Raw genomic sequence first — 20,966 nt, forward strand, 5'->3', positions numbered from 1 at the left:
AATCTTGTACTATGAGAAGTAGACTTTCTATATAAGATTGCCCTAGGGCGCCCTGAGGAGCCTATTACTAAATAGAAGTAGCCACGACAGCTAAATATCCTTAACTCTCTCCTAACATGCATCTCCTCAGCCTCATTAGTTACCAGGAGGGGTTAGAGAAGCCCTACTCACCCTTGTTGAGGATACCCTCATAATCGCCATTCAGAGAGGATGCTGATAGCTGCCGAGGATCACCTACGGTTTATATCTAGTATGACAATGAATATGCTATTGTAGTCTGTCGTTATGATTTTATCCATCTCATCAACCACCTCACGGCGCATAAGAAACACTACTTCGTTACTATGTGCTCTGGGAAAGGATACTTGGGCCACGAGGCCTGGTCTTACATCTTTCTAGGTTCTAATTCTGGGTCAATATTATCGGATCCGCAGGATGGAAGAGAAGCCATCCAGCGAGGGAAACTCGGAGGCTATTTATCCATATTGCTTCGCTGGTATTGCCTGAAGGCATAATGCGCACATCGCTGCCTTCCAGTAGTATGATTACCTTCTACTATTAGCACTCACAGTCTCCATCATGGGAAACTGCATCTCAATAAGGTTGAGTATTCCTTTTACCCCAAAGCCAACCCCAACGAGCTCAAGTCCACTATAGACATCGAACGTCAGGCGAGTATACCCAAAGTCTTCGTTGCGACATTATCCGACCTTATAGGCACAACTTCTACCCGCTAGTTCTTCCTTTGGTTGAAAGTCCTTTGGGCGTACCAAAAAAAAATGAGCATCTCTGCGTACTAACCTAGGTTATGCAGACCAACCACTTTTGCTATGGTTTCCAGCTTCCATTAACCGAGCCTAATATTTGGTTAACAGATTGTGCCTCCCCGCAAAAGAGCTCTCCACGCACTTAATGGCGTGTATGCGCAGGTCATCATGTCTCAATGAATACGAGCATACACCACTTTCCGTATTAGATTTGGCATAGAGCGTTCTTGGCGTATCTCGTTCTGCTTCTGGATACGAGACTCCTTTGAGGAGTCAAGATCGCAAGCCGGGGATAAGTAGATATCTCGTGTTCGCTCGTCTGAGGAGCTTATCTGTTCACCACGCATAGCGACTCCTCAGTGGGGGTAGGTACTATCATCGGCCCGTATTGCCGTCAGGATCGAGCATCTATAACTATCCTGGGAGTGGAGGAGCCTCTCCCAAAGATATAAAAGGAGCACAATAGCCAGCAGGAGAGACATCTTCACCATCGACATTCCAAGGTCTACGCAATTGCATCCAGCAGAAGAACACTTGCTCTTCAGGAACCCAAATTCAATCTCTCGCCAAAATGAAGATCACCGCTCTGATTACTCTCGCTCTTACGGCCGTTGTTGCGGCTTCTCCTGTCGCTGAACCGGAACTTGTCGAACGTAAGCAGCCCCAACCTCAGTCAAGACTGCCATGTCGACTGCATGTCCGTACCGGAAAGCTGACACCACTTGTCCAGGTTCCTGCCAGAGCAACTGTGCCTCCCTGGCGTCGAGCTCCTGCTCCAAGTCTTGCGCTTCAAGCCCTAGCTGCTATACTGCCTGCTACAGCGCCAAGTACGCTGCTTGTGTCCGCGACTACTGCTAGGCGTTGAGCAATGGAAGATATGGAAGAAGGAATGTCGAGTTGGCAACTCATGTGGAATAGGTTGTGGGGTGGTGTAAGGGCTAAGGACGTCAGGCGAAAGTTATGTGTCAGTTTGGTCAATGTGACGACCAGGGTGGGATGAATCCGTTATGGGTTGTGATGTCTGGCCAGCACAGGGGGCAGATGTACCATTGACGACCACTTCTTCCATATATATGAGGGATTGATCTATGAGTGAGGAATACGATCTTTCACTACACCTATTCTAGTGTATAGGGATAGTAAATGGGCTCGAGCGCGATGGCATCCTTCAACAGCTCCTCGCTGTTGAGTTTTGCTATCACTATACTAGCTCTATACACTAATTAGGATCCTGTTATTATCAATCACTCTGACAAGTTAATGGCATTGTCACAGACTAGAAAATGTCAACGATACTATACCGCTAGACTGAAAAGGTGTCCGGATGATGTACTCCTTAGTCTAGTGGTGTAGAATCTCAACAGAAAACATAGTTTTAAGTACAGATGGATAATCTCGACATACCCTCGCTGGATGTTGACATTCTCAACCCCATCCCGCAAAGACTGGTCTATCATGGCCTCAAGTTCGTCGGCCCACTCCTCATCAGGGTGGATCCCCTCAAGTCCCCCCATGCGCTGGTCTCCTTGCTCGCCCATATTTCCAGGGAGAAACTCCACCTCAACCGTCTGAAACTGACACGGTCTTGCAAGTAATGATTTTATCTCCGTGGCCAAACCAACCCAATTGGCACGCGTGGTTGGAACCACGAGGATTACGACAGCCGGGCGGGCCTTGGGCTCGACGCGGCCAATGTTGAAGGGACAGAGAAATAGGGACGCAGAAGCACAGATCAATGTTCAATCTCATCAAGCCAGCCCAGTTGGTTCCTGCAGCTTGGGAGAATCATCATCATCTTCAGGGACAAGAAGACCGAACGCGTCCAGCTTCCCTTTGATCTTCCTAAGCTCGTCATCTGTAAGCTTGGATTCCTTGGGCGGTTTCTTCACAGCACAGCCGAAGTCCTTTGGGATGGTGCGAACCCCCCCGCGAACCTCTCTTGATATGTGTGATGCGCTTATAAGCATACCGGTTGGCCCTGCAGACTGCCGTGTCCCACTGCATGTTCTGCGCCAGTGAGGCCACATTTCTTGCATAGTGGTGTCCAGTGTGGACATGAGTTAGATGCTTGGTGACCTCTGCGCCCCATTGGTTCTCCACTATCACCCAGGCTCCCTTCGTTCGCGCAGCAGTCTTTGCCGCGGTCTTGGCCACCTCCTCAACCTCCGCCCAGAGACTCTTGTTGCTCGCCCGATGCTCAATGAATCCTTTCACTGTGCCGACCGTTTCCCAAACCATTGCTATCTTCGCGTCCATGACCTCCTTGACGAACATATTTGTAATGCCCTTCGCGTTGAGAAGGTTGGCAATGTCATCTCTTGCTGGCCTGAGGCGTCTTGGGTGATTATCCACAGCCTGTAGGATGACACGGAGCAGATTCACTGCGATGTCGCCTCTCGGAACGCTATGGGCATCTTGCTCGAGCTTTTTCATAGTCGAGTATATCCTGGTGATGGCAGTCGAAGTAACGCCATCCACATACGGCACGAATTCCACATGCTCAGGAAACCCATGTATCCTGAGGATAGCGCGTATATCGTTATGAATCGGAAGAATAGTAGTTCTCCGAAGCTCTGGAGAGTCGGTCAACATCAACGGATATGGTCACAGGTCCGGCAAATTTGTTGAGCGATAGGGATCGCGGCTGTCCAGATACTGCTCCAGGGTCATTTCTTGACTTTCCTCAGACTGACCGGACATCTTTCAAAGCTGTTCTGAAGGATGGTTGAGCTGGATGTGGCGAGATAAATAACAGAAAACAAAAGGTGGTTCTGACTGGAGAGAGGCACCTGTCAACCAGAAAACCACTTGACCAAAGTGTTAGATGACCATCGCTAGCGCAGTAGAAATAGTAGTGTAATATATGTTTGATGGCAGCAAACATAAGAAGTAAAGATGATATACTGCACTGGAGATTGTAAGATGAGGGGAAGTAGCAAGCAACAAGTGAGCCGGAGAAGATCTTCAGCTAGAGATAAAGAGAAGAAGGAAAGGAAGAGTACATGGAAGTTTCAGAGCAACAGTGAATGAGAATGGTAAGTCTACCTTAGTACTCTGTAATGCTTTTGTAGTATATTTGATGTCCGACTCCTAAAACAGTGTAGTTTGCAGTCTGCCATGGCCCTGCAGAATCTAGCCTGTGAATAGCTAATAGTAAATACCTCCTGTAGTTATCTCCATTGATCTTTATAATCCTACTTTATATGCCTTGTAATTCATACCTTGTGAATACTCCTTGTAGTGATTGACTTCACTCTTCACAATTATACTTCCAGCCATTTCTGTGATTGCCCAACCTATGCATCCTTTTCCAACCACTCTGCTTTCTTTCCTAAGTAAGTACAAATTCTTCTTTGTGGGACAGAAACTAAGACAGTCACGACACTTGCTCAGCACCTATCACGCCATGGAGGCCGCAAGTGCGGTGTTTGTGGCCTGATAGCTGAGAATATACCTGGCACTCTACGTTGGGTACTCGATTCATATCGCCAGGAGGCTCAAACTGAGTCAAACAACATCGTTACGCGATTGAAAAAGGACGAAACAGCCTCCGGGCTTATGCAGTCCTATCTTGGCCTGCCTGTTCTTTTCTTTTAAAGAATAAATGAATATCAAAGTATGTTAAAATGTTCTAAATCATGGACTGATGGATGCTTCATGCTTTTTGATGTTTGATTCTTTCTAATATTCAAGTCTTTTTGGCTGTCCTGACTGTTCTTACTGTTCTGATTATGTTGATTATTCTGATGCTATCATTCACTATGGCAGAGCTGTTCCCAGGTATCTGGACTTGATATTTGCTAAACAGATGCTAATTTCTACAGGAGAGAGAACAGGTCAGCCTTTTGCGTAAATGGTGCGATCCCATCAGCAGAGCCAGGCTTGGATGGCAACCAAGAATTAGGTTTTAGTCCCAACTTTAGCAGGGTCTTAAGGGTATTGCCAGCTCCTAGAGCCGCACCATGGACGGATGGGATCCGGCACAGGAAGGCCAAGGCGACGACGAGTTGATGGATAGCCTCGAGGACCGAACCGAGGAGGAGCTGCTGGAGGCCGAGACCCTGGAGAAGCTGGGCAATATTGAGATTGAGTGACTACGGAGTACCCTAGTCTATGGACTGGTGGACTGGTGGCTGAGGTGGCTACATCCGCCGGGGTCCAGGCGGCCCAAACTGAACGTGATAGATATCCACTGAACCCCAGTCACACCACTGTCTGAGGAAGAGAGAGTAAGTACTGGGTATATAGATCTGATATTTGCTAAACAGATGCTAACTTATACAGAGCCAGGAGAGAGAGAACCTTGTCAGAGGAAGGGTCTGTGGTCTTCTCTACGGTGGCACCACTAACTACTGCGGACCCCCCGGCAACCCAAGCTTTAATGCCATGGCCGGACTCGTGACTGACATCACTGAACTATCACAGTCAGTGAAGCTTCGGACCGTACCCAGGGACGAGTATGGCAATGTCACCGGCGCACCAGCCGAGCTAGGGCTACCTGAACCCCCCTGAAGGACAGGCGTGAAGTGTCGTATGGCTCGAGACTGATATTATGCTGGGTTGGGTATGGAATGTGTTCTTCATTGTCTTTGTGTTTGATGACAAGACTTTATGGAGCTAGGCCTGTACTTAGTGTGACTTATGCCCTGGTCAGGCTTTCACCTACAGCAGGATGTTTTCCTTGACCTGATAGATATCAGTCTGCTACCCGAATGGGGCGTCATGTCATTTAGAGCATTGATCTAGCATGTCTAATCAAATACCTCCAGTTCCTGGTACATTCCCGTCCTTGGCTGATCGCTGCGGTACAATATCCGCGTAGAGAATGCCACGTCCGCCCGTACCCAGATACACCCGTCCGTACACTCGAGGGTCTCCCTGGATGAGATTGAACCCTCCATAACGGTGTGTATCATCATCGACCCGTTCCCATGTGGATCCGTTATCGTCGGACCGATAGATCCCGAAATCACTTTTCTTCGGATGACCAGGCGAGCCTCTAATGAACAGTGCCGGCGTCTTGGACCCAGCAGCTGCGGCACCCACGGTGATCAAGTCGGCAACTGTTCCCTTGTGCGTGATGCGTTTCCAGTGTTGTCCAAAGTCTGTCGTATGGTAGGCGCCCTCGCCACCGAGGGCCAGCCAGATCTCGCCTGCAGTGTCAACACTCACGACGGGGACGGCGCCGGTGTACGCGGGGAGCCCTACGTCGCTGGCATTGGATGCAGCATACGAGAGGCCACCGTCCGTGCTGACGTACCAAACGCCGCTGGAGAAAGCGTAGAATGTCTTCGGCTGTACGCGATCCGCGCTAATGTTTGCCGTCTGCACCGTCAGCCCGCGAGGCGATGTCCAGGTCTTGCCCCAGTCGTTTGAGGCATACGGCCCGGCATCGTTCCCTGCAGAGCTGACGGCCTGCAAAGTTGGCGAGACGATGTACATGGCAGACGACCAGACCACGTACTTTCCAGAGGCATCAACAGTCATAACGCCTGGGTTGGTCGAGCTGGTATTCACACCGGGAATGCACGTCTGGAACTTGGTCCAGCCGCTCCCTCCATCCGTTGAATAAGCCGCCTGGCCACATCCATCCGGATACTGATGCCCGCATGGCCCACCGCGCACAATCACCTCCGGCCGCTGCCCCGCCCAGTCGAGGGTATTCAGGTTCGAAAACACAGGGAGGCCAAACATCGACTGCGGCGTGTCGAGATCGTCATGCCGGAACCCGTTGATATCACCCGCCCCGCTGAGGAGATGCGCTCCGTCCCGTGGGCTGATCATCGCCAGCGTAACGGTTTCCTCGATTCCTTGTGCCTGGACGTACCATGTCGGCGCGGAATCCTTATCCGCCTGGGTAATGGTATCTGTCGCCCAGATCGTTGCGCCACTTCCGTACATTACGTGGTTGGGGTTGCTCGGGTCAATGAGCACGGCTGTCATCCACCAGCCGAACTTGGTCAGTCCCTTGACGGGGGATGGCGCGCCGTACCCGCCCCACTGAGGGCCCCAGTTGAAGCTCAACCAGTCGACCCTTGTTCCGTTGGCGAGTGCCGCTTCAGCGATGGGATGGCCCCAGTATCCCCCGCTACCGGACGGCGTGGAGAGCTGCGAGACGTCTTTCCAGGTCTTGCCTCCGTCGCGGGAGAGATACATGCTATCCAGCGCTGGACCCGGGTCGCGGTCGAGTGAGACCACGACGACGGTATTCGGGTCGTCGGCTGCGACGCTTAGACCGCAGTATCCGCCCGCCGGGAATGCCTGGGGGGTATACGGGGCAGGAGAGGTGTTTTCGGCGGTAGGTGTAACGTCCACCCACTCCGATGTGTTCGTGTTGTAGACATGCACCGCGCCATAGGCCACTCCCCATGGCCCGGGAGAATCCGCATAGGTGACGTACAATGCTCCATTAGATGCCAATGCTGCCTTCATCGGCTGGGGTCCCGCGCTCTGCGGCTGCGTCTCATTGGGGTAGATCAGCAAAGACGAGTTCCATTGCATTGGCTGCCCTGGGATAGACTCCCACGTCGTTCCTGCGTCGGTCGTAAAGTACAATCCACCAGGAACGCAAGCGCCCACGTAGATCGTCCCTTCACGCTGCGGGTCGAAAATAACAAACGTGATTCCAATCCCGTTCGCCGCCGCTTCAGGGAAGTTGGTCACATTCGTCCACGTCTTCGCGCGATCACTGCTCTTCATCAACCCAGCGTTGCGAGTCCCCATCCACAGCTCATTCGGCTTGAACGGGTTGACCGCGAGTCTCTCCCCGTTATTCCGACCCATCTCATTCGACCCCATCGCAAAGGGCGCCGGATACTGCGTAAAAGTCGCTCCCCGATCATTCGACACCAGAAACGCCGAGTTGTTAGAACTCAGATACCGGCCCTGCGCCAGATATAAACGGTTTGGATCAGCCGGGTCCGTGGCTATGCTCTCCGTCCCAAGCAGATTCTCGTCCTCGGGGCCGATGAAATCGGTGAGCGGGATCCATTTGTTCAGCTCCTGTTCCCAGCGATATGTGCTACCGATGTCGGTACGGGCATATAGGAGGTTCTTTTCAGTCGGGTGGCCTACAATGCCAGTGATGTAGCCTCCTCCAGTGATCGCAACGGATTTGAACTCGTACGCATGTTTGGCAGTAGCTGCGGCGGCGCACAGCACCATCAGCCCTAAGCGTTGGAGCCAGTCTTTCATGATGATCATATCATACCTTGATTCCCGAAATTGCATTATAACGCTGCAGACCGCAGTGTTATAATATAATGGATCAGTCACTCCGCCGGAAATTGACGCGAGGAAATCGCTCACATCGCGAGATTATACGGCTTCCGGTCCGTCTGTCCGGCTTCTGGCTTGATTCACGACGAAATTGCGCTGTCCCAGACTAAGTTGTGCACCAAATTAATACAGGGTTCCCCGCAGACACATGTCTTAGCATGGGGAGAACATTGACGCTATACCAGTGCATCCGCCGTGATTGGTGGCAAAACTGGCAAAAGGATGACATTGCAGGTCAGTCCCGGCTAAAACCAGAATGAGATGATCTTATTTATCACTTGGATCCGTTCCTCGTACCCCATTGGGTGGTGCGCAATATCCTCATCGAGCTTGGTACTATCTAAGTTCTTCAAACCTGCAACTTCTGCGAACTAAGCTGGGCTCTCTCCCGCACAGCCTATACCTATCGAGTCAATTATATCGGGGCTCCCGAGCATTTTCGGCTTGATATTTAGGTGACACCCTCGTCAACCACTGGCTGGACACGTTATAGATCATTCAGGGCTGGAGAATGTACGTTCACCATCGCAAGGGCTACACTCAATTGCTAACTACGTGTTAAGAAATGAGCGAAAACGTCAAGTTTTATCTATTAGGCAACTTCCTGAAACTCCATGGCTAAAAAACAGCAATACAGCAGATGACCCAATTTTTAGGGTAAGAGTGGACTCACCAGCCTTCCCGTCAGCCCTCATTATCGACCCCATACATCCTTGACCTGGCATATACTACCGGAATCGGAATGTAACTTTCGACAACCGGGACACCGCTGCCATCGTGAAGAGGTGCTGCTCGATGTGCTCGAGGACGACAATCTAGTCGTAGGTTGAGCCTGGACTTTCCGCGGCGTCTTGGTACTGGCGGTCGAAGTGATGCGATTCCTAGACTGTACACGATTAGATCCTGAAGCAGTACCAGCACAATTGATCGTCCTACCCGCGTTAGATCCGTCATCCGCTCCGCTGTTCGAGCTGGAACTACCTGATGTCTTTCCACGCCGGCGTGATGGAGGCGGAGTGGGAGGAAGCTGAACGCCGCCGTCGACGCTATCGTCGCTGCTATCGTCGGCGTCGTCATCGTCATCGTCGCCGCCACCAGGTTGGTTATTGATGGCAGACAGGTTCCTGCCTCCCCAGTTAGTCTCCCAGAAGGTCAACCCAGCATACAGCTTGATCAGGCTGTGGAAGTAGGCAAAGACAAAATAGCCCGGCAGCATGACCAGATCCTGGGGCTCACGGAGGAAGTACGGCGTTAGCTTGACCATCTTCGTGCAGAAGATCCACGCCGCGAGATATTTCAGGTTGTCTCCCGTTCCGAGCGGGCTTTTGAGCAGGGTATACGCCAACGCACCGTCGTAGAAAAGGGCAAAGTTGACGAAGGAGGTCCAGTGGACGGCGTACACGCACCACGGCTGGGTGCACCAGACCGTTCGGTCAGTGAACAAGCTGGCCGAGTTACTTCTCCAGGTCGTTCTGACCCATCGCAAGCACTGCGAGAGGAACTTGGGATACGTACCCAGCGTGGTCTCGATCATTGCGTCGGGGCAGTACTGGATCTTGACCTTCCACCCGTGTCGGACATCCCAGCGGGTGATGAAGTTATCATCGTCAGCGTTCAGGGGGCCAAACAAACCGAAGAAGAATCTCTCGTTCGTGAATCCGGCGATGAATGCGGGATCCTGGAGGATCTCGGACCGATGCGCAGATGTGCGGCCTGACACGACGAAAACACCGCCGTCGATTGCGTTAGTGGCACGGATCTCAAAGTTGTGTCGTTCCAGATGCAGCGCACCCAGCATATTCCAGAACGATCTGATGTTGAACCCCGTGTCTGTCCGACGGACCCGTTTGTTCGTTCCGACGATGCCCACCTTCGGGTCTTCGAATGGGGCGAGGAGGGTCGGGAGGAAGCGTTCGTTGAGCCAGAAGACGTGGTCATCGAGCAGGACCGTGATCTTGGTCTTCACGTATCGAAGGCCGTGTGCGACCTGTCGGCGCTTGTTCGCTTCGTCGGCGGTCTTGACGGAGATTTCGGTGTTGGGGAATCGTTGCTTCAACGGGGCGATGATGTCCTTGGTCAATCGCGTCAGTTGATCTCCAACAGTAACAATGATGATTGCGCCTGGTTGGTTCCGAAGGCATGAGGTGATACACTCTTTGAAGTCTCTGTTCTCGGGATCAACTGTGGGGAGGATGATTGTGCAATCAGAGGGGAAAAGGGTAGGGTTTCTGGGGACAGGGGTGGGGCGATAGAAGAGCCAGAAGGAGATGAGATGGATGACGAGACGGAAATACCGGAAGACGAACAGGTGAAGGAAAACGACGGTCATTTGGTCAGAGAGAACATCATCTCTCCGAAGGTCTTCAGGTAGAATGCCAGCTACCCGGGAGGCTATTTCCACGTGTACGTCGTGAAGGGTCCGGTCGGTCGATTGCAAGAAGTATGTGGCTGCTGCTGCTGCTACCATGAACAGCCGAGGGTGAGAGATTACCCAGGGTAATGTGATAAAGGCAAGGAGTCCGTACATTGCGTCTGGATGGTTTGATTGGGAAGGTTGTGCAAAGGTGGACTAATTGATGAGATGCGTGTATTTCAACTTAGTAGTTGACAGTGTTGATGATGCCTTAGTCTCTGGGTGTTGTCGTGATATTTGAATCCAGGAGAGGAACAAAGAGCATCAAGTGAACCAGACAAGAGAGACAGTATTCACTATTCTTGGAAGCCATTAATCAGACAGTCTCTGATAGACTCACAGTGAAGTGAGATGTTTCTCTATCCAACAAAGGCATTGGAGACAAGGAGTGACGCCTCAACCATGGAGTTTCTTACAAGGCCTTTGCAAGCCATTACAATGGTTAACAGGTACCAGAGACATAAAGAGTTTGCAATGATATTAGACAATGCATTATGTTCTTTTTCAATCATGTTAAACAAAGAGTGAAGCACAACTAAGAAATGAATGAAGATAGTCTGCCAAAAACCTCAAGTGTCGCAAGAAGAGGGCTCAGGGCGCTTTGTCGAAACAACACAATGATCCGGGCGACCCATGGTAGCATTGAGCCACTGAGCACTTCCTTTCTCCCTACGCAGCTCTCTGATACTGTTCAAGTCAAAGAGCCTGTGAGTGAACGTTTAGCATAAGACCCCATAATGAAGATCTGAGCCGCAAGTGGATCAATACATTCTAGTATCAGCACTGTCGCATGGAACTGATGATATGAATTCCAGAATCTCAATCTACATGACATCCCCATTCAAGTGTCTCTTCCCTATCCGAGAGATTGGAAATGCCCTTATCCGCTGGAGAGGTAGCCAATGTCAAGCCCTGCCCTGCGACTTCTTTCTGATAAAGTCGATGGCCCCTGGAGTCTCGTCCCAAGCGTCATAGACAGACATGATAATGGCACGCGCCTCCTCCACAGTTCCCCAATGGTGATGGTTGGGCTTTACAGTTGAGTTACGCTCCGGGTTCAGAAGGCTTGACCAGAAGTGCACATTGCGCAGATTGGTGGCCATGCACAGCACGTCGATCTCTATCTCCAGTTTCTCAATCGCAGGCTGGCGCGTTGCTCCGTACACCAACTCGCGATTTCCGGCAACAATCGGACTGCGAGGCACGAACGACTGAATCAAGTCGACAAGCTCTGGAGGCAGTTTGGGGCTCAAGACAAGAGCGGTCTCTTCTAGTCTCATCAAGTGCAGTAGTAGCTTGATTTTCAAAAGTGTTAGGGCGACGATCCGGTAGAGGTCGGGAAATCCGGCGACAAAGAGTTCGATAGACTCGAAAGCATCCGCCTTCTTGATATTGAGGTACGAAAGGTTCCAATGCGTCGGCTCCCAATTTTCCTCAGACGCAATCACAGCGTGCCACTTTAAAAACTCGTAGCATTTCTGGTCCTTATCGAGGCGAAGCATCAGCGCAGGCACACGGCCGCGCACATTCATGCTATCGCCCCGGCAGAGTCGCAGTAAGTCGAGATGGTGGTCCAGCTGGGCTTCGAGAGATTCGACTGTCCGAATCCGGGACATTGTATATGCCAGGACCAGGCGTGTCTTCATGTATGGCTGAGCAGCTAAGATTTCTCCAAACACGCCAACGCTGGTAACGAAAAGATCTCCTGGGGGCGTAAAACGGGTTCTGGGGAACTTGTGAAGGGCAGACTCCTCTCGCTCCATGATAAGACGCACTCTCTCGACTTGGTTGCAGGCGGATTGACGGCTTGGTGTTCACGACCGCAGTAGAGCATCACCTTACATCCTGAGCATCGTAGGAGATGATCCTTTTTGCAGCAAAACCCGCAGCCCGAGGGCAATGCGGTGGGCATCATGGTTGCGCGTCGACACGAAGCTGGTGTTCCTCTCTTCCCTGCTGAAAGGGTGAAATGAATGGAGAAAGGAGATGAGGTGGAGGAAGAAGAAAAGAGAAGAAGACAGTGTTTGGTTGGGATTCTGTTCATGGTGGCGCATGGATAGATAGAGGGAGACGTGAATATTGAGGTTCAGCGAGGATCCAGGCACTTCTAGCGTCTGGTTAGATCGGTGAGCCCTTGTTATGGAGCATGTGTCTATTGTGATTAGTGAATAGACTGAAAATGCTGTGATGCACAGCTGCCAGCGAGCAGTCTGTGTCTCTGGATCTCTCATGCATTAAAACACTTTCTAAACAGCTGCAGATGCGTCATCTCTAGTATAATTTATTTATGTCAGTCTCTGACCAGCAGGACCTCATCAGCTGCTCTATACTATATCTTTAAGTTAAGCCCACCCCAAAAGCCAGGATGTGAACCGAATGTTCCTCTCTCACATATTTACCCATCGTCTCAGCCTGCCCTTTAGCCAGCGCCAAATTCCGGAATTTCCTGCCATCAGATCCAGCCCTGAGATTATGGCCTGCCGTTGAGCTTGGCTGAGTGGAACAGACTTCAGACTGTATATCATTCCCCAGAGCATCCTCGCGTCCCGGGCGTCCTGTTTTCGTTTTCTCGAATAGGGACGCATGCTCGAGCAGTGGACCTTGTACGCGATGAGGTCCAACGGGACGATGAACGGCAGATAGTTCAAGTCTATCTCCCTTAGCGCCATCGCATGCGCAGGCAGGTATGGTGGCTGTCGTCAATCACGTTAGTTTGACTTCATCTATCCGACGGCGGCACGCAAACATACCAGATGCTGGGGGATAAGGTCCACCTGCACCAAGTGCGTACAGTGCGTATCTCTGTACTTGAAGAACAGCGGCTGAGCACACTCCATAAAGAGATATGAAAATCCGGAGACCAGCTCCTTGCGGATCCGTTGGGTGTCAATGGGATGGTCATGGCTGAAAAGCAGAACATCCACATCCTGCACCAGGATGAATGACCTCGTCAGCGTCCGTTGAGACCGGTTCTTCAGTGTACTCACCGAGGTTTTCCGGTAGGCTCCCACATGATGTTGGACCGCCATGCCACCGATAATCACAATCCTAGCTTCCTGCAGTTCTGGCATTGCCTGTAGAGACCAAATGAGTGCCCTTGCTGCAGCTCTGAGTGCGACTCTGAGGTCATTGCCAGACAAATGGGTCATGTTCATGTTGAGAGTTGTCCTGTGGTTTTTGGGATATAGCTTGTAAAGGAAGTCGCAGAGCTTGGTTGAATCAAGTTGATGGTGACTGAGCCTGTGAAGAAGGGAATGGACCCTGTTATTTATGGCCATCGTCTAGTTCAAGAACCACTACACCTTGCAACAGATGTTAACTTTGAAACAAGGGTGAGGATATATCTGGAGACATAGCAAATGTACAGAGACCTTTTTGTTTCTTAATCCTTTGTTAACATCTTGCGGAGCATACATTTTGTCTTAGTTATGGCGGACATAAGGGTGGCGTTGTGGCCATCTTGATACAAGACATTATTGACTGAGGGTGAAACTTCTTCTAACAACAAGGTATAACAACATGATTGACTCAACGGATAAGCAAGTTAAACACACGTATGCTCAGAACATGGCAACTAACAATGATAAGTAGACAAGTACCGGATAAACACAAAACAGCTGCAAAGCCCAACTATCATTCCATCACGCATTCTGCTCCTCTTTCACCTCTTCTTCTTTCTTCCGCATCTGCTCCTCCTCCTCCTCCTCCTCCTTCTTCTTCTTCCTCATCTGCTCTTTCTCCTCCTCCCACTGTTTAAGCTCTTCATGCCATCCAGGAGGCAAGAAAGCTTTCGACGGCCAGGGACTACTTGCAGGCACCTCGCCCGTCTCCCTCATCTCCGCCGCGAACGACTCCGCGATATCCTCATATTCGTCAAAGTGATCGGTCGTCAGAATTGTAAACCAGCTTCGAGTACGAGGCGGAAGGTCCTTCAGTTCGAAGAGGCGGTGCTTTTCCAGCACTTCCAGCATGTCCAGCTGTAGAAAATCCCAGGACTGCCCTCTGCAAGTCATTTCCGGGAAATTGTCCCGCATGTACAAGAGGGTCAGCGACTCGGCGAAGCGCGCCGGCGAGGGGATCTTGACCGGATAATCCGCCTCAACAATGCGGCCTAGCTGGTATTCAATGGGGACTTCTGGAAGACGCTCATCGTTGACTGTCCACCAGTCTGGATCATTTGGAGGAGGCGGCCCGAGTGGGATTTCGGGCGCTCCCCACAGCACTTCGGACTTCTTGAGGAGTTCCAGCGTGTGCCATTCCCGGGGATTGTCGCCGAATATCTCGGGTTTGTAGTAGTTTATGGGGCCGCGGTCCACGAGGTTGAAGTGTGCGTAGGGGACGGCGTGACCAGACGCCTCCCAGTACAAGGGGCAGTAGTTCCCCATCTGGCAGGGGGGGAAGCCGGCTGCTAGCAGGAGGTCGCGTGCTTTCTCGATATGTTCATCGGGGATGACGACGCGAATGCCCTATTGGTGTCCGGTGGTCAGCTCCTCGAACTGCAGTGGTGGTGCCTCAGGGGAATGGGGGACTTACGTCTGCCACGACGGGAAAGAGAAACATATTCATCACAAGCTCCGACCAGAGCACGTTAGGGATTCCATGGGCATCAAGAAAGCGAGAGATCCGGCATATGTAGCCCCGGTGTATCGCTTCGCGGAGATTGTTCATGTTGTTGGGGTCAAATCGGAGGTCGGCCATCTTGCGCGTATGAATCAGTTGTTCACGATGTTGAGACCAACATGTCCTGGCCGAGAAATGTCGGTATATATAGGAAGACTTGAAAGTTAGTCCCGTGCATCGACAGTTAATGCATAATGATCTTCCCGACAAGAAGCAGGGAATCTCTGTTTCAAGTTGGGGTAAAGGACCGGCTCCTTCAATCAATCCTCGAGGTTATTCCCTTGTCCGACACGCCCGACATCCCTGACCCATGGTACAATCCAAGACCGTTGGGAAATATGAAAGAGTGGTAAAATTAGAAGATCCTCTACCGTCGAGGCTTATTGCTACTCGATAACAAAGAAATCCTGTGCTCTCCAGACGTACCGAGTCTACCGACAAAGAAACACCGCGGATGAGAAAACCACTTACTTTGATAAACTTAATAAAACTCTCCGCGCTTTGCAGGCCGTATGGTCCTTTGTTTTCAGATCGTGCGAGGTCCTCGAGAGCGAGCTGCGACTCAATGAGAAGGGCCAGAAGATGATTTTTCTTTATAGCCCATTACCTACGTTCCTACCCCACTGAAAGAAGCGATCCTAGACTTTATGCTAGTACAGTCGTAGGGATACTGTCCGAGGGATGATTCATGATCTTGAGCGACAATTGTCGCAGTGGTATTCATCCCTTTTCCTTTGTTACCTGCTTGCTGCTGCAGGCCCAACCATGGACCGTTGCAGCCATGATGAATAGCAATGTGCATATGCCAGGTGAAAGAAAATCACCAATCATATACTATAGTAGTCATGTTGGCTGGCACAAACATAAAGGAGGCAGCCTTTGACTTTTCGGAGTACCAAAAGACAGATGAGGTAGGATATGAATACCAATCACTCCATCAAGTCGGAGACACATGGTCTGTTCAGTATATGAGTGCGTGACCAAAAGGAATATCAGCTGTTACATGTTGTATCCCATGGCAAAGCATTCCAACACGTCCAAAATGCCCTCTTCTTTGTTTGTATCAAACTAGAGCGTACACCCTTGTCCATAAGAGTTGAGGACTTGACGCTACATTCATTGGTGCAGTGATCTGTTCCTCATGTACAATGACCCTTGAGTACGCTGACCACGGCAGGATGACTATCCACTAACGAAAGATCGATTATGTATCGTCCTATGACTCCTACCAGGCTGTCAACCCCACATCAGCTTTCTTCCCACCAGGGCATGCAAGTAGCAACTCAGAACCACGACTTATATACAATGGATTCTCTCAGTTCGACATTCTCACACACTCCCCAATGAAGCAATTTCTCTCACCTGCCTACAATCCTTGGTCTTCGAGTTACAGAGGCACCGACAGGGACCACTGACATCTATGCATTCTTTCGCCAGATATGGCCTCAGTAGATAAGTAGTGCAGTGCATGACAGTTCAAACCTCCATATAGAGAACAGAACAGCAGCGCAAGAAAAGTCATTGCTATCTGTTTGCTCATGTCGGCCGACTTCCTTCCGGAATCAACTGGACAGTTTCCCGAACTCAGCCGGGTCATTTTACGATTGACAAGTTCAAACAGGTACGGAACACTACGCTGGATGATGGCATGGACCCCGTTTCGGCTGATATTGCGTGCATTGATTAAACGAAATCCCTCACTTGACTTTTGGGGTGGGTTTCGGGTTGAGAAAGTTCAACCCAGCCCAACCCATTCATAACTCTATGCTAGGTCGAGCCAAATCTTTTCCTTATGACCATGTCTAGAAATTCTTCGGGGTGTTCACTTCAATACTCTGAAGGGATTTGAGAGCATCGTCAACGCTGTCCAGACTCGCATATGCCTGTTCAATGACCTTTCTGTGAGCATGGGAGCGGGGCGTGAAGACGACTTCGGTGGGTTTTTCGTTCGGCGTAAAGATTCGCGAGTCAAGGTGCCCAATCGGCTCCGCTTTCGTATCGACATAATCCGGAAATCGAATGTGGTACGCCCATAGGAGTCGCATGATGACCATGGAGAAAGAATGTTGGGCAAAGTATTGGCCAGTGCAGATGCGACTGCCAAAACCGAAGGTTCTCAGCGGCAGCTTGGGGTCATTGAGAAATCGTTCGGGCCGAAATTTGAGAGGATCCATATATACGTTTGAATCCATATCCACGAACCAATAATGGGGGACAACCATGGAGCCCCGTGGGATCCTGTACCCCATGTACTCATCATCCTCTGTACTGGCGTGAGGGACTCCGGAGCTCGGCAACCATCGAAGGGTTTCGCGGACAAAAGCTCTGACATACGGCATGTTCTCCAGATCGGCTATTCGGGGCAGCCGCTGTGCTCCAACCATGCTATCCAGCTCTTTCTGGGCCCTTTGGGCCTCTTCTGGGTGGTAGAGTATCAATTGTATCAATGTAACCAGTAAGTTGGAGGACGAGAAATGGGCGGCCGCATAGAGCTCGCCAACAACAAGGGCCAGTGAGCTCTTTGGAACTGCTTTCAGGCTCTCTTGCTCAGCGAGTACTCGAGCCCAGCTCCAAGAGTTTCGTTCCAGCGCATTACTGTATGCTCTTTCCAATACATCAGAAATCAGCTGATTGACATGGGCTGCAAACGGCTTCCACGGAGCCAGAAAACCGGGAAGATATCGTAAGAAGGGAAAGTTGTCTACCGACCAGTACCCTGGCTGCGCGGCGATAAAAAATTTAGAGGTAATCTCTTGAATCTCCTGAATTTCCAACTCATCCCCACGAGGCATTCGCATGCCATATGCCACCGCATAAGCGAGGCCGGACGAATAGCGGCGGATTCGAGGTTGATAGTCGCTGGTAGAGAGTAGGTCATGCAGCAGCTGGGTGGTTTCCATACTGAAGATCTTGTCGTAGAGGCGAACCGCACGAGAGCTCAAGACAGCTACCTGCATCAGGTGGTAAACACGCCATTCTGGACCGTAAGGCATGAGAGCCACCATTGGCCCGAGCCAAGCCCTCTCTGCCACTCTGAAATGGGGCCGGGAGTTGTATTTGGTATTCTTGCGATCAAGAAGATATCGGGCAACTTTTTGGTTTCCCAGGATAATGAGCTGCTGCTGCCCCAGTTTCACACTGACGATCGGTCCGTGCCGATCAACAAAGTCCGCCATGGTTTCCCAGAACCGTAATCGAGGAACCTGATGAAGATTGCCAATCACAGGAAGCTTCGGCGGGCCCGGAGGGAGAGGTTTCTCTTTCTCCTGACTTCGAGAAGAGCGACATGACATAACAAAGGCTAGAAGAGCCGCCAGGAGGCATGACAGAACTGTGAACAACATGTCAACGGAGCTTTAAATCCACAGGCGACACTATGCCTGAGATGGAGTGGAGTAAAAGAGCAGGGACTAAAGTTGCCTGACTGAGTGTCAGAGCTTTAATAAACAATCTTCGCTGCTGCCATATGCAAGGGATGACCTAGATATACCGACTCCGTACTACCTAAGAAATGATATTTTGGTCAGGGATGGAATCCTTGTACTACGTGATTGGCTAGGGGATAAATGATACCTCACATTGTGTTACTGTCCGACGTAAGGGATGACCTAGATATGCCTACTCTGTGTTTAATGATATTTTGGCGGGTGATAGAATGCTTGTGCTACCAAATCAGCTAAGAATGATACAATTTTGTCCCCAGATACATGCTGAGTGCCCCCTACCAGGCATGAAATTTCCTCCCGATTGATTGCTCTTATCTCAAATCATGTTGTGGAGATAAACATGCCTTTCAAAGTAAGGTTCTAGATTTATATGATATGATTAGTTCGTGGCATACATATAAGAAAGATGCAAAGGTGACTAATTTTATTTAGGAGCTTGTTACTTATGTAAATGGCAAGGATGCGCATACACTCGACCATTCAATCGTGAGGCAGACCTCAGGCGCCATGTCAAATGTGTTCATCTATCTCCTCGCTTCATGGCTGTCCTGTCAAGTCTTGTGGTATGAGGTTCAGCAGAAAGGACAATCTAAGCGAACATATTGACCGGAAGAATCGCGCCTTCGATCTGGCATGTCGCAACCCAGGGATTGGGGACAGTGATTATTTGAATGTATCGTTCCAGATAATTTTCAGGGGCCAGGATTAGGTTCCTTTTTTGATGTCTTTGTATGTGCATTCTCGATGTAATTGCGATCAAGTTTAACAATTATCCTCATTAAAGGAAATCTATATCTTATGCAAAATATGGTACATGTCTATAACATCTCGTCCGAGGGACATATCTATTCACCACCCAGTCTATCTCGAGTGTCGGCCAGCAATCTATGCAAACGCAGGGAGCTTCATCTTCTCCATATAATCACCCAACAGCTTCTCCTCCTGGTCAATAAACGGTTGAACCATTTCCTTTCCTTTGAGAATCTCCTTCTGCAATTGCCCCCACTCACTGTTATCATCCCAAGCACGACCAGATTTGACCTCCTCCGCCGCAGTGCCATTGGCCGTACCATTCGCCGCAGGCGCAATCAAAGGCCTATACCCAGCCGCCTCAAATGCATCCTTGGGAGGAACCGTATACCTCCCCTTCTTGAGCACGTACTTGCTAATCGAAACAGCAAGCAGCCTCTTCTTATGAGCCTCCTCTGTATCGGCTGAGACCTTCATTTTCCTGAAGTAGGTCACGATATAAATCCATTTATCGTCGAAAGAGGCGATATGGGACTGGACCTCGTACTTCATATAGGCTGGAATCTCGCGCTTGAAGCTCGTATAGACCCCGCCGAGAACGAAGTGGAGTGGGCCGCGTTTGCCCTGCTTCTGGAGGTGTTTCTCGAGCAATGCGGCGCCCTTGATCATCAAGGAGCCCATGAGGGCTGTTCGGGAGACGTCCAGGTCGGAGAAGTACGTCGAGTTGGACTTGTGCATGTTCATGTCGATTTCCATGATTGGCGCGCGGGTGAAGATGCTTTTCGGTTTGAGGATGTCGGTGCTGGGGGAGGGCGGTTGCTCGACGGCGGGGGTGAAGAGGTAGCCATTCTGGAAGTAGTAGCGGTAGACGCGAATCTGGTTGTTCTTAGGAATACACTGAAACAAGAGGAGGGTGAGTATCTTACGTGCCAAACCAAAGGTAGGGTCTTGAGATTCAGCAATGCGAACCCGATGGCAAGGGCTTTCCAGAAGGTGAGAGACTGCCAGAGCGAGCTGGCCAATGAGAGTATGGAGTCCATTATTTGTTACTGCCTCTGCGTTTATATTTCAGTATGAGAATCAGAGATTAAGGCTTAATCATATATACAGGTAAGAGAACCGAGAGAAAGAGGAAAAGAGGGTGTTGGTGATGAGGAGAATTTTCCTTGACCTGTACCTCTGTATCTTATCAGATTAGTGATCTTGAATTGTAGAAAAATCCCAACGTAGCTGCCGGTTCAGCCAATCAATGGTGGTGTTGGGAAGCAGTTAGATGCCTCGGCTCGGGGTCAGCCTCAAACAGTAACACGTCCGGCTCCTTCGGGCCCGTTGATGGATGCAAATTCAGCAAGTTAGCACGCCAAGACATCGGAATCGGGACGACACAATACCCCCGACGCCGACATTCTTCTTCCAAGACACCTACAGCATAATGCCAAGAATCCGCTGCTGTTGTTTCCATTGTGTCAGTCAAATACTTCTCAGATGGGTTAGCTCAACTTCCTGTGGCTATCAAATGCAGTGAACCTTCTGTTCTATGCCATCTAGATGAAGAGATCATGGTCAACCTCAAGCAGGTGCATGTTCAGCAATGTGTCCCTTCCACAGATAGTTATAGTTTAACGCAATTTTCCTCTCTGTATCACGAGTCACTGAACAAAGATACTTTCGTTCCTCTTCAATACCTATGTA

General features: G+C 50.4%; 10 protein-coding genes across 10 annotated transcripts; 2 read left to right on the forward strand and 8 right to left on the reverse strand.

Moving 5' to 3' along the window:
- Window positions 1-1,338: 1,338 nt before the first annotated feature.
- On the forward strand, window positions 1,339-1,625 carry CDV56_106527 (uncharacterized protein; the record flags this gene model as incomplete). The annotated part of the gene is made up of 2 exons (XM_026760146.1): window positions 1,339-1,420; window positions 1,498-1,625. The coding sequence occupies 2 exons, from the start codon at window positions 1,339-1,341 to the stop codon at window positions 1,623-1,625; spliced, it is 210 nt and encodes a 69-aa protein (XP_026614121.1).
- Window positions 1,626-1,885: 260 nt separating this feature from the next.
- CDV56_106564 (uncharacterized protein) lies at window positions 1,886-2,305 on the reverse strand (the record flags this gene model as incomplete). Its single annotated transcript, XM_026760183.1, has 2 exons — window positions 1,886-1,979; window positions 2,172-2,305. 2 exons carry the CDS (start codon window positions 2,303-2,305, stop codon window positions 1,886-1,888), a joined length of 228 nt encoding a protein of 75 aa, XP_026614122.1.
- A 210-nt stretch (window positions 2,306-2,515) lies between these two features.
- CDV56_106593 (uncharacterized protein) lies at window positions 2,516-3,359 on the reverse strand (the record flags this gene model as incomplete). The annotated part of the gene is made up of 2 exons (XM_026760212.1): window positions 2,516-2,705; window positions 2,767-3,359. 2 exons carry the CDS (start codon window positions 3,357-3,359, stop codon window positions 2,516-2,518), a joined length of 783 nt encoding a protein of 260 aa, XP_026614123.1.
- Window positions 3,360-4,729: 1,370 nt separating this feature from the next.
- On the forward strand, window positions 4,730-5,279 carry CDV56_106725 (uncharacterized protein; the record flags this gene model as incomplete). Its single annotated transcript, XM_026760344.1, has 2 exons — window positions 4,730-4,857; window positions 5,054-5,279. 2 exons carry the CDS (start codon window positions 4,730-4,732, stop codon window positions 5,277-5,279), a joined length of 354 nt encoding a protein of 117 aa, XP_026614124.1.
- A 243-nt stretch (window positions 5,280-5,522) lies between these two features.
- CDV56_106769 (putative endoglucanase) lies at window positions 5,523-7,997 on the reverse strand (the record flags this gene model as incomplete). The annotated part of the gene is made up of 1 exon (XM_026760388.1): window positions 5,523-7,997. One exon carries the CDS (start codon window positions 7,995-7,997, stop codon window positions 5,523-5,525), a length of 2,475 nt encoding a protein of 824 aa, XP_026614125.1.
- A 742-nt stretch (window positions 7,998-8,739) lies between these two features.
- Window positions 8,740-10,572, reverse strand: CDV56_106942 (glycosyltransferase family 2 protein; the record flags this gene model as incomplete). Its single annotated transcript, XM_026760561.1, has 1 exon — window positions 8,740-10,572. One exon carries the CDS (start codon window positions 10,570-10,572, stop codon window positions 8,740-8,742), a length of 1,833 nt encoding a protein of 610 aa, XP_026614126.1.
- A 791-nt stretch (window positions 10,573-11,363) lies between these two features.
- Window positions 11,364-13,613, reverse strand: CDV56_107074 (uncharacterized protein; the record flags this gene model as incomplete). The annotated part of the gene is made up of 3 exons (XM_026760693.1): window positions 11,364-12,264; window positions 12,850-13,151; window positions 13,209-13,613. The coding sequence occupies 3 exons, from the start codon at window positions 13,611-13,613 to the stop codon at window positions 11,364-11,366; spliced, it is 1,608 nt and encodes a 535-aa protein (XP_026614127.1).
- A 486-nt stretch (window positions 13,614-14,099) lies between these two features.
- CDV56_107201 (uncharacterized protein) lies at window positions 14,100-15,156 on the reverse strand (the record flags this gene model as incomplete). The annotated part of the gene is made up of 2 exons (XM_026760820.1): window positions 14,100-14,924; window positions 14,992-15,156. 2 exons carry the CDS (start codon window positions 15,154-15,156, stop codon window positions 14,100-14,102), a joined length of 990 nt encoding a protein of 329 aa, XP_026614128.1.
- A 1,724-nt stretch (window positions 15,157-16,880) lies between these two features.
- Window positions 16,881-18,422, reverse strand: CDV56_107333 (cytochrome P450; the record flags this gene model as incomplete). The annotated part of the gene is made up of 1 exon (XM_026760952.1): window positions 16,881-18,422. One exon carries the CDS (start codon window positions 18,420-18,422, stop codon window positions 16,881-16,883), a length of 1,542 nt encoding a protein of 513 aa, XP_026614129.1.
- A 987-nt stretch (window positions 18,423-19,409) lies between these two features.
- CDV56_107451 (acyl-CoA thioesterase) lies at window positions 19,410-20,314 on the reverse strand (the record flags this gene model as incomplete). The annotated part of the gene is made up of 2 exons (XM_026761070.1): window positions 19,410-20,150; window positions 20,201-20,314. The coding sequence occupies 2 exons, from the start codon at window positions 20,312-20,314 to the stop codon at window positions 19,410-19,412; spliced, it is 855 nt and encodes a 284-aa protein (XP_026614130.1).
- Window positions 20,315-20,966: the final 652 nt, after the last annotated feature.

This window comes from Aspergillus thermomutatus (assembly GCF_002237265.1).
Source record: "Aspergillus thermomutatus strain HMR AF 39 chromosome Unknown NODE_104, whole genome shotgun sequence".
NCBI lineage: Eukaryota > Fungi > Ascomycota > Eurotiomycetes > Eurotiales > Aspergillaceae > Aspergillus > Aspergillus thermomutatus.